This window comes from Cheilinus undulatus, linkage group 16 (genome assembly GCF_018320785.1).
Source record: "Cheilinus undulatus linkage group 16, ASM1832078v1, whole genome shotgun sequence".
Lineage (NCBI taxonomy): Eukaryota > Metazoa > Chordata > Actinopteri > Labriformes > Labridae > Cheilinus > Cheilinus undulatus.
The window spans coordinates 45,797,319-45,809,992 of record NC_054880.1 but is presented as its reverse complement, the minus strand read 5'-3'; the positions used below and the strand labels follow the sequence as shown (position 1 = coordinate 45,809,992).

General features: G+C 39.6%; 1 protein-coding gene and 1 long non-coding RNA gene across 3 annotated transcripts in view; one reads left to right on the top strand and one right to left on the bottom strand.

The window, feature by feature from the left end:
• LOC121524148 (growth factor receptor-bound protein 10-like) overlaps positions 1 to 12,674 on the bottom strand; it is a 95,535-nt gene that overhangs the window by 68,638 nt on the left and 14,223 nt on the right. The window contains exon 3 of one of the 2 annotated variants that reach the window (XM_041809394.1): positions 6,469 to 6,562. The exons of the other annotated variant lie outside the window; for it this stretch is intronic. Within the exon in view, the coding sequence (XP_041665328.1) occupies positions 6,469 to 6,562 (94 nt within the window). The remainder of the gene's footprint in view (positions 1 to 6,468; positions 6,563 to 12,674) is intronic. 2 annotated transcript variants of the gene reach the window in all.
• Positions 3,697 to 4,328, top strand: LOC121524149. The gene is made up of 2 exons (XR_005993097.1): positions 3,697 to 3,892; positions 3,983 to 4,328. It is a non-coding gene; the product is annotated as an uncharacterized LOC121524149 (long non-coding RNA).

Below are 12,674 nucleotides of genomic sequence, written 5' to 3'. Positions count from 1 at the left end.
GACATCTGTAACTCCTTGGCGGCGTTCACTAAAGCCTTTACTCAGGTATTTCAAAACATTCAGCCAGGCAGAGAAGCAGCCAGGGCCTTAACTAGAATTAAGCAGGGGCGTAGAAATGTGTCTGACTACGCCATTGAATTTAGAACATTATCTGCTGAAAGTGATTGGAATTCCACTGCCCTGCTTGATGCCTTTTTTGAAGGCTTATCTGAGAAATTAAAGGACCATCTAGTGACTTTTGATCTTCCTCAAGATTTAGATTCTTTGATTGCTCTGGCCATTAAAATTGATAAGAGACTCTTAGAAAGAGAGAAGGATAGAGGCAGGCAGCGGGAACGTTTTTATCCTGCTTACACTAGGAGGTCCAGCCCAGCTGATCTTCCCCAGGCCGGGAGAAGACCTGCCTCACTCCCGCTGGTCACCGATGCCCAACCTGAGGAACCCATGCAGCTAGGCCGCACCAGGCTCACTCCAGATGAGCGTCTCCGTCGAATGAAGGAGGGCGCTGCATCTATTGTGGACAACTGGGTCATCTTTTGGTTGACTGCCCTATCAGACGGAGATCCCCTAGACTACAGACTGTGGTGAGTCGCAACCTCATATTTAACAATCCTGCCCAATTACTCCCTGAAGTCTCCATTGAAGCCAAAGACATTAAGACTGTGAAAGCATTCATTGATTCAGGATCTGATGCTAATCTGATGAACTCTCTCCTGGTTAGGAGACTCGGCCTTACGACTTTCAACCTGAATCATCCCCTGGAGGTCTGCGCGGTTAATGGCAGTTCAATGGGCAGAATTACTCACCGCACCCAGTCTGTGACCATTCGTTTTCCTGACTCACACAGTGAACAAATCAGTTTTCATGTTTTTGACTCCCTCAATCATGAGATAATCTTAGGGAGACCCTGGCTCGAGATTCACAACCCTAAGATTGATTGGGCTTCAGGACAAATAACTGACTGGGGAATAAATTGCAGTCTGACTTGTTTTCATAGTAAACCCCAGAAAGTTCCGGTAACAGTACCTCACCCTGACTCTGATTATCCTGACTTATCCCAAGTTCCTGACTTTTACCATGACCTGAAGGAAGTTTTCAACAAAGCTAAAGCTAAATCCCTACCTCCACACAGACTTTATGACTGTGCCATTGATCTCTTACCTGGAGTTTCCTCCCAAGGGAGACTTTACTCTCTCTGCTCCCGAAAGACAGGCAATGGAGCAGTATGTGGAGGAGTCTCTGGCGGCAGGGATAATTCGGCCGTCCTCTTCACCTGCAGGAGCTGGTTTCTACTTTGTGGACAAGAAGGACAAATCGCTTCGGCCATGCATTGACTACCGGGGCCTTAACAACATCACCGTGAAAAACAGGTACCCCCTCCCTTTGATCTCATCTGCTTTTGAACACTTAAGTGAAGCTAAAATATTCACTAAGCTGGATCTGCGAAATGCTTATCACCTAGTCAGAATAAGGGAGGGGATGAATGGAAGACAGCATTTAACACTCCCACGGGTCACTACGAATATTTAGTTATGCCCTTTGGCCTTACTAACGCTCCTGCAGTTTTTCAAGCCCTGGTCAATGACGTTCTGCGGGATATGTTAAATGACTTTGTATTCGTTTACTTGGATGATATCCTAATTTTTTCCTCGGATGAGCAAACCCACATCAGCCATGTCAGAAAGGTCCTGGAGCGCCTCTTTCAGAACCAGCTTTTTCAAAGCCGAGAAATGTGAGTTTCACAGACCTTCCGTTACCTTCTTAGGATACATCATTGCAGAAGGTCAGATCCAGATGGACCCTGAAAAGGTTAGTGCTGTCAAAGATTGGCCAGTACCTTCTTCCCATAAAGAACTTCAAAGATTTCTGGGGTTTGCCAACTTTTATAGAAAATTCATTCGAACTTTAGCATTATTGCCTCACCCCTGCATGAGCTTACCTCCTCTAAGAGGCAATTTTTGTGGAACTCTGCTGCTGATGCAGCTTTTGTCAGACTTAAGAACTGTTTTTCTTCTGCTCCTGTCCTCATTCTGCCTGACACTAACAATCAGTTTGTTGTTGAGGTAGACGCATCTGATGTAGGCATTGGAGCTGTATTGTCTCAACGTTCTTCCAAGGATGATCGTCTCCACCCCTGTGCCTTCCTGTCACGCAAGCTTTCTGCAGCTGAACGCAACTACGATGTAGGCAACCGGGAGCTGCTGGCAGTCAAAGTGGCACTGGAGGAGTGGAGGCATTGGCTGGAGGAACTTCTCAACCCTTCTTGGTGTGGACTGACCACAAAAATTTAGAATATCTTCAAACAGCCAAGAGACTGAATGCCAGGCAAGCCAGGTGGGCATTATTCTTTAATCGTTTTAATTTTACCCTATCCTATCGACCTGGTAATAAGAATGTTAAGCCTGATGCTCTCTCTAGAATCCATTCTAATGAGGAGCAAAAGCAGAACCTGAACTGATCCTCCCACGTTCCTGTGTTGTTGCTAATGTTACTTGGGAGATAGAGAGAAAAGTCCAGGAGGCCATCCATAATGTTAACCCCTGTGAACTGTCCACCTGGTAGCCTGTTTGTTGTTCCTGAGCTCCGCTCCCAGGTTATCCAATGGGCACACTCCTCTCGGTTTTCCTGCCACCCGGGTGTTAGCCGAACTCTGGGGGTCCTTAAAGAACGTTTCTGGTGGCCCTCTATGGACAAGGAGGTTTCGGAATTCATCTCAGCCTGCCCCACCTGTGCCTCCAGTAAGGTCTCCCATCAGCATCCGGCAGGTCTGCTCCATCCTCTTCCGGTACCCAAGAGGCCCTGGTCCGACATATCCCTGGACTTTGTCACGGGACTCCCCACCTCAGAAGGTAACACCACTGTTCTCACAGTGGTGGACAGATTTTCTAAAATGGCTCATTTTATCCCTTTACCCAAGTTGCCCTCTGCCAAGGAAACAGCCGAGGCTATGCTGCACCATGTTTTTCGTCTACATGGTCTCCCTAGAGATGTGGTGTCGGACCGGGGCCCCAGTTCACCTCCAGGTTCTGGAAGGAATTCTGTTCGCTGATTGGAGCCACTGTGAGCCTCTCCTCTGGATTTCACCCTCAATCGAATGGACAAACTGAGCGGATGAATCAAGAAATGGAGACGGGCCTGCGCATTCTGGCTTCCCAGAACCCTTCCTCATGGTCCAACCAGCTCGTGTGGGTAGAATATGCACATAACTCACTTATTAACTCATCAATTGGCATGTCCCCCTTTCAGTGTGTGTACGGCTTTCAACCTCCTCTTTTTCCTGCCCTAGATAAGGAGGTATCTGTCCCTCTGCCTGGACCCTGGTGCGACGTTGTCGCGGACCTGGGAGCGAGCCAGACAAGCCCTCCTCCGAGCTTCAGCCAGACACAAGGCGGCGGCTGATCGCAAAGGTCTGAGGCCCCAAGTATCACTGTGGACACAAAGTTTGGCTATCCACTAAAAACCTGCCTCTGCGTCTGGATTCTAAGAAGCTCGCTCCCAGGTTCGTTGGTCCGCTTCCTATTTCCAAAGTTATTAATCCTGTAACTGTCCAACTAAAACTACCCAGAACCATGAGAGTCCATCCTGCATTCCACGTCAGTCAACTTAAACCCGCCAAATCCAGCCCTCTGGTCCCCACCACCAAGCCCCCTCCTCCCCGTTTAGTTGATGGAGAAAGAGTCTACACCGTCAAAAGTTGCTAGCCGCCAGAAGAAGAGGCCGTGGCTATCAGTATCTGGTGGATTGGGAGGGTTATGGCCCTGAAGAGCGCTCCTGGGTCCCCGCTAGAGACATCATGGACCCAGAGCTCATCAAAACTTCCACAATGAACATCCTGATGTTCCTGGGCCGTCTGGAGCCAGCCGTGGAGGGGGGGGTACTGTCACATCTCCAGGTTGACCTAGTTAAGTTACTTTTTCCCTCATGTTTCTAGTCTGTCATTTCCTGTTTTATTTTGGATACTTACCTTGTGTCTCTTTTCCAGATCACTCCTTCCTGCCCATCCCTACCTGTTTCCCTGTGTCCTGATCATCCTCATGTGTCTCACCTGTGTTGATTGTCGAGTGACTGCACCTGGTGATCCCCGGCTGAGTGTTCCCCTCCTCGTGTATTTAGCTCATTCACTCCCTGTCTGCTGTGCGAGATCGTCTTGTTTCCTTTGTGTCCAATTCCTTCGAGCCTTACTTCTGATTGACCTTCGTGATTTATTTGACCCAGTTTCCCGTCCTAGTTTCCGAGTTAGCCTGCCGTTTTTTGTACCTCTGCCTGCTTGTTTTGACCTCCCGTGTATCGAACCTTTTTCCTGATTAAACGGACTTGAAAGTGCTTGATTCCTGTGTCTGCTTTTGGGTCCTTTGGTCCGGCAAATCCCGTTACACTGTACAACAAGTCCAGTGGTGAAATTTCCTGGCTCCTAAATATTCCACAGTCAACTGTCAGTGGTATTATAACAAAGTGGAAGCCATTGGGAACCACAGCAACTCAGCCACCAAGTGGTAGGCCACGTAAAATGACGGAGCAGGGTCAGTGGATGCTGAGGTCATGGTGTGCAGAGGTCACCAACTTTCTGCAGAGTCAATGGCTACAGACCTCCAAACTTCATGTGGCCTTCAGATTAGCTCAAGAACAGTGGCAGAGAACTTCATGAATGGGTTTCCATGGTAACAGCTGCATCCAAGCCATACATCACCAAGTGCAATGCAAAGCGTCAGATGCAGTGGTGTAAAGCACGCCGCCTCTGGACTCTAGAGCAGTGGAGACACCTTCTCTGGAGTGACCAATCATGCTTCTCCATCTGGCAATCTGATGGACCAGTCTGGGTTTGGTGGTTGCCAGGAGAACGGTACTTGTCTGACTGCATTGTGCCAAGTGTAAAGTTTGGTGGAGGGGGGATTATGGTGTGGGCTTGTTTTTCAGGAGCTGGGCTTGGCCCCTTAGTTCCAGTCAAAGGAACTCTGAATGCTTCAGCATACCAAGAGATTTTGGACAATTCCATGCTCCCAACTTTGTGGGAACAGTTTGGGGATGGCCCCTTCCTGTTCCAACATGACTGTGCACCAGTGCACAAAGCAAGGTCCATAAAGACATGGAGGAGAGAGTTTGGTGTGGATCAACTTGACTGGCCTGCACAGAGTCCTGACCTCAACCCCATAGAACACCTTTGGGATGAATGAGAGTGGAGACTGAGAGCCAGGCCTTCTGGTCCAACATCAGTGTGTGACCTCACAAATGTGCTTCTGGAAGAATGGTGAAAAATTCCCATAAACACACTCCTAAACCTTGTGGAAAGCCTTCCCAGAAGAGTTGAAGCTGTTATAGCTGCAAAGGTTGGACCGATGTCATATTAAACCCTATGGATTAAGAATGGGATGTATTTTAAATTCATATGCCAGTCAAGGCAGATGATGCAATACTTTTGGCAATATAGTGTATACTGGTTTGTTTACCGTCAGTCATCACTGTGCTATGTATTAAGAAAGATAACAGAAAGTGAGGGCTAGCATGAATAAAGGGTAGGCAGGATGAGTCTTTATACAGATACAGAAACCATCTTAAACCTTCAGCTGTTCGGACACATCCGTGTTGATTGAGGTCTTTACAGAACTATCAGCAAAGAGCTGCTAACTATAGCTCACTTAATAATCTAGATAGTTAATAATGTCTAAATATTAGTGTAGAAAAGTAGAAAACTCCCTTTAATAACCCTGAGATCATCTGTGGCTGCCTGCATTCTGAGTACCAACTTGCATACCTTTAACTCTCCAACCCTGCCTCACAGGCCTGTGGCCTACTTTCTATAAACTCCCCTCTGCCTGGCACTGACTGACCCACAGGCCTATATAAAACACCCCAACCACTCACCCCATTCACGTGAAGCCATATTTAATTCTCTTACACGAGCATGACCACCACACATCAGCCCAGCAGACAACTTAACCACCGACCAAAGGGAGAAAAAATGAGGCCAGGGAGGGAAAATTTACAACATCTCCTCTCCTCAAGTTGGCTGCTTTCCAAAAGGATTCCCATGACTTTCCATGATGGCTGAAGGGATTTCTGGGAATATATTAGGAGCAGGTTAACGCATGTGTGTGCATATCAGGAGAGGGGTTTTTCAAAAAGTGCTGAGCAGTGCTGAAAAAAGGGAAGGTGGGGGGGAGGTTACACGAAGAGCCCAGCTTGTAGTGATGAAGGGAGAAAATGTCCTAGATGAAGATGGCGATAGGAATGAGGAGGGGGAGATTTCTAGGAAGACAGAACGAGCATTCAGAGGCCCAGTAGTTGGCTGGGGGCAGATTCCATTTAGAAAGAGTAAAACGGGAAATCTAAAAACATGAATAACATGCATCAAAGTTTTTAGCAACTTAAAAATAAAGATAAAAAATCACTGAACAGTACTATGAAAACATTGTCTGGTTGAGATCTGTGAACAGTTTTGTAGTATAGTTTCGGTGAGGAAAGGTGAATTACCATGTTGATGAGGCAAATTTTGATTGGCTGAGCTCTGAAAGCCTGGAACTATCAGCTCTTCAGGCCTGCGTGAAGAAGTGCGGTCCACGCTTTCCTGTCAAGAAAGTCAGAAAAAAAATCTTTCTATAAGAAGGCAGAGACCATGCAATAAAAACATGCAGTGTATTCAAGATGTCAGAAATGTTAGTTAGCACCAAGATGTGTTATTTTCCAGAGTTCAGAGGGTCAGACAGAGGTTGGGTTCATGCCTCTGCTCTTGAGGAACACCAGGCATCAAGTTCAGACACTTTGACCCCGTGGCACGGTGCCTTAATGACCCCCTGGCCTCTCTCTCTCTCTCTCTCTCTCTCTAACATTCTCATTTTTCAAACCTTTAAATGCAAAACACATTCGGTACTGATTTAAAAAATACAGATCAATCCATTTCCAGAGCAAAAACATACCAGCTCAGGAACACTTATACAATCTCACACGTCTGGAGATGCACACAGACACTGCCAAGTTCCTCACACATTGTCTAATTTGAAGCAGCCTCGAGGTAAAAAAAAAAAAAAAAAAAAAAAAAAAAAGAAAAGAAAAAAGAAAAAGAAAAACTGCACAAGAGAAAGGGAGGGAAAAAGGCCAAACAAATTTTCAATCTTTTCTAGGAAAAGAAGAACGCGGAAGCATTGCTTCCAGGAACTGCTCTTGGCCAGGGGTCCTGTTGTGCATGTATGCACATACACACACACACACACACACACACACACACACACACACTCACAGCTCCCCTCTGTGCTACGAAAACATCCATAAATGCCCTGAGTAAGATTTATAGCTCTGAGAAGCAACAGCCAAAAGCTTTCCAAGGAAGGCAACTTGGATGAAGGGCCTGAGGGCTGACAAAGAAAGTCTGCAGGCTTCAGCTAGAGCTGACTAGCTGGAGCAACTTGTCCACTAATCCTTCTGTGATATGGAGAATATCTTTCTCTTCATGTGAAACAATGCAGACCAGCATGCACTATGACAATAAGCATTATGCAACTCAAGAGTTGACTCCTGCACAAACTAATGAGGGAATCTTGCTTTAACCTCTTAAGCTGCACATACTGTTGCAGGAAAAGTGTCACACATTTGGCAAGTCATTTAACCTTCACCTGGAGATGAGAGTGGTATTGATTTTTGTACATATCAGAATTTGTCTCACAGATCCCAGAAGACAACAGAAGAATCCAGCTACATTAATAAAGGGAGATATGCTGGAGAGATATTTGATGGTAAGTACTATAATGGAGACATGAAGTATCCTGATCACTCTCTCTTCTGCAAATGTAGCTGCACTGACAAGTAGAGATCATGTGTCATTGCCTAGAGGTTTTAAGAAACTACAAGGGTTTGAGGATCTGGTACTGTTTTGGAAAGTGCCTTTGCCTGAACACAAGAGTGTGATTGTGTACACAGTAACAACTTGGAGGCAGGATGGTGTCCTAGTTCTAGTGACAGATATCTGTAGCAGCAGTGTTAATATGTAAACTCGGGGAAATTCCCCTCCCCTCAGCAACTCTCTGACAGTAAAGTCTACAGTCTTATGAGAACAATATTGTGAACACATCCCTCTCAAACTATTCAGCCTGAAATAAACGGGCACCGCTGCTCATTAGGTCTTTAGGGACAGAATCTTATAAACACAAAAGAGACACAACTTATTATTACGCTTCCAAAGGGTAAAAGCGGTGCCGTAAATGAAGGGCGGCTTTGTTCTAGAAATCTTTTGGCTTGTGAGTCAGTCTTGTAGTCTTGTGTTTTTTAACTTTCACAACAGCATCATTCAGCATATCTGGTTGGCCAGAAAGGTCATGAATGGGTCCTTATGTAACTGATATCTGATAGATCTCTATTATTAAGTAACATGATTAAATTACGTAACAATATATTTTACAGTGGGGTACGAATGCCAGTTACATTTTTTCAATCCCTTCAATAGTTAAGACATTTAACTAAATGCCACAAATGTCCTTTTGCCTGTTGCACAACTGGGAGAATCAGGAGAACATCAGAGCCAGCAGGCTTCATCTTCTATTGACTGTAAATGTTAATAAAAAACACTGTGGCAATCCAGACAAGGGTGACTGCAATACTGGAATTTAGTGTTTGAAAGCTCTGCTACTTCAACAAAGCTAGGAAATAAAGATCATCAAAGCTATAATATAAAGCTACTTTACAAAGCTACTATATAAAGCTACTTTACAGAGCTATAATATAAAGCTACTTTACAAAGCTATAATATAAAGCTACTTTACAAAAATATAATATAAAGCTACTTCACAAAGCTACAATATAAAGCTACTTTACAAAGCTACAATATAAAGCTACTTTACAAAGCTACAAAATAAAGCTACTTTACAAAGCTACTATATAAAGCTACTTTACAGAGCTATAATATAAAGCTACTTTACAAAGCTATAATATAAAGCTACTTTACAAAATATAATATAAAGCTACTTCACAAAGCTACAATATAAAGCTACTTTACAAAGCTACAATATAAAGCTACTTTACAAAGCTACAAAATAAAGCTACTTTACAAAGCTACAATATAAAGCTACTTTACAAAGCTATAATATAAAGCTACTTTACAAAGCTATAATATAAAGCTACTTTACAAAGCTACAATATAAAGTTACTTTACAGAGCTATAATATAAAGCTACTTTACAAAGCTACTATATAAAGCTACTTTACAGAGCTATAATATAAAGCTACTTTACAAAGCTACAATATAAAGCTACTTTACAAAGCTACAATATAAAGCTACTTTACAGAGCTATAATATAAAGCTACTTTACAAAGCTATAATATAAAGCTACTTTACAAAGCTATAATATAAAGCTACTTCACAAAGCTACAATATAAAGCTACTTTACAAAGCTACAAAATAAAGCTACTTTACAAAGCTACAATATAAAGCTACTTTACAAAGCTATAATATAAAGCTACTTTACAAAGCTATAATATAAAGCTACTTCACAAAGCTATAATATAAAGTTACTTTACAGAGCTATAATATAAAGCTACTTTACAAAGCTACTATATAAAGCTACTTTACAGAGCTATAATATAAAGCTACTTTACAAAGCTGTAATATAAAGCTACTTTACAAAGCTATAATATAAAGCTACTTCACAAAGCTATAATATAAAGTTACTTTACAGAGCTATAATATAAAGCTACTTTACAAAGCTACTATATAAAGCTACTTTACAGAGCTATAATATAAAGCTACTTCACAAAGCTACAATATAAAGCTACTTCTCAAAGCTATAATATAAAATTACTTTACAAAGCTACAATATAAAGCTACTTTATAAAGCTATAACATAAAGCTACTTTACAGAGCTATAATATAAAGCTACTTTATAAAGCTATAATATAAGCTACTTCACAAAGTTACAATATGAAGCTACTTTACAAAGCTATAATATTAAGCTACTTTACAAAGCTATAATATAAAGCTACTTTACAAAGCTACAATATAAAACTACTTCACAAAGCTACAATATAAAGCTACTTCACAAAGCCACAATATAAACCTACTTCACAAAGCTACAATATAAAGCTACTTCACAAAGCTACAATATAAAACTACTTCACAAAGCTATAATATAAAGATTACAAAACTACTTAATGAAGCTTCAATATAAAGCTATTTTACAAAGCTACAATATAAGGCTACTTAACAGAGCTACTATATAAAGCTTCTTTACAAAGCTACAATATAAAGCTACTTTACAAAGCTACAATATAAAGCTTAAAAAAACTACGCTATTAAGATTTACAAAACTACAATATAAAACTATTTTACAAAGCTATAATATGAAGATACTTTACAAAGTTACAATATGAAGCTACTTTAATATGCTACAATATAAAGTTACTTCACAAAGCTACAATATAAAGCTACTTTACTCAGCTTAACATAAAGCTACTTTACAAAGCTATACATAAAGCTACTTTACAAAGCTATAATATAAAGCTACTTTACAAAGCTACAATATAAAGCTACGTCACAAAGTTACAATATGAAGCTACTTTACAAAGCTATAATATGAAGCTACTTTACAAAGCTATAATATAAAGCTACTTCACAAAGCTATAACATAAAGCTACTTTACAAAGCTGCAATATAAAGCTACTTTACAAAGCTACAACATAAAGCTACTTTACAGACCTATAATATAAAGCTACTTTACAAAGCTATAATATAAAGCTACTTTACAAAGCTACAATATGAAGCTACTTCACAAAGCTATAATATAAAGCTACTTTACAAAGCTCTAATATAAAGCTACTTTACAAAGCTACAACATAAAGCTTCTTCACAAAGCTATAATATAAAGTTACTTTACAAAGCTACAATATAAGCTACTTTACAAAGCTATACATAAAGCTACTTTACAAAGCTATAATATAAAGTTACTTTACAAAGCTATAATATAAAGCTACTTCACAAAGTTACAATATGAAGCAACTTTACAAAGCTATAATATAAAGTTACTTTACAAAGCTATAATATAAAGCTATTTTACAAAGCTACAATATAAAGCTACTCTACAAAGCTACTATATAAAGCTACTTTACAAAGCTACAATATGACGTTACTTTACAAAGCTACAATATGACGCTACTTTACAAAGCCGTAATATAAAGCTACTTCACAAAGTTACAATATGAAGCTACTTTACAAAGCTACAATATAAAGCTACTTTACAAAGCTACAATATGAAGCTACTTTACAAAGCTACAATATAAAGCTACTTTACAAATCTACAATATGAAGCTACTTTACAAAGCTACAATATAAAGCTACTTTACAAATCTACAATATGAAGCTACTTTACAAAGCTACAATATAAAGCTACTTTACAAAGCTACAATATGAAGCTACTTTACAAAGCTACAATATAAAGCTACTTTACAAAGCTATAATATAAAGCTACTTTACAAATCTACAATATGAAGCTACTTTACAAAGCTACAATATAAAGCTACTTTACAAAGCTACAATATAAAGCTTAAAAAAACTACGCTATTAAGATTTACAAAACTACAATATAAAACTATTTTACAAAGCTATAATATGAAGATACTTTACAAAGTTACAATATGAAGCTACTTTAATATGCTACAATATAAAGTTACTTCACAAAGCTACAATATAAAGCTACTTTACTCAGCTTAACATAAAGCTACTTTACAAAGCTATACATAAAGCTACTTTACAAAGCTATAATATAAAGCTACTTTACAAAGCTACAATATAAAGCTACGTCACAAAGTTACAATATGAAGCTACTTTACAAAGCTATAATATGAAGCTACTTTACAAAGCTATAATATAAAGCTACTTCACAAAGCTATAACATAAAGCTACTTTACAAAGCTGCAATATAAAGCTACTTTACAAAGCTACAACATAAAGCTACTTTACAGACCTATAATATAAAGCTACTTTACAAAGCTATAATATAAAGCTACTTTACAAAGCTACAATATGAAGCTACTTCACAAAGCTATAATATAAAGCTACTTTACAAAGCTCTAATATAAAGCTACTTTACAAAGCTACAAAATAAAGCTTCTTCACAAAGCTATAATATAAAGTTACTTTACAAAGCTACAATATAAGCTACTTTACAAAGCTATACATAAAGCTACTTTACAAAGCTATAATATAAAGTTACTTTACAAAGCTATAATATAAAGCTACTTCACAAAGTTACAATATGAAGCAACTTTACAAAGCTATAATATAAAGTTACTTTACAAAGCTATAATATAAAGCTATTTTACAAAGCTACAATATAAAGCTACTCTACAAAGCTACTATATAAAGCTACTTTACAAAGCTACAATATGACGTTACTTTACAAAGCTACAATATGACGCTACTTTACAAAGCCGTAATATAAAGCTACTTCACAAAGTTACAATATGAAGCTACTTTACAAAGCTACAATATAAAGCTACTTTACAAAGCTACAATATGAAGCTACTTTACAAAGCTACAATATAAAGCTACTTTACAAATCTACAATATGAAGCTACTTTACAAAGCTACAATATAAAGCTACTTTACAAATCTACAATATGAAGCTACTTTACAAAGCTACAATATAAAGCTACTTTACAAAGCTACAATATGAAGCTACTTTACAAAGCTACAATATA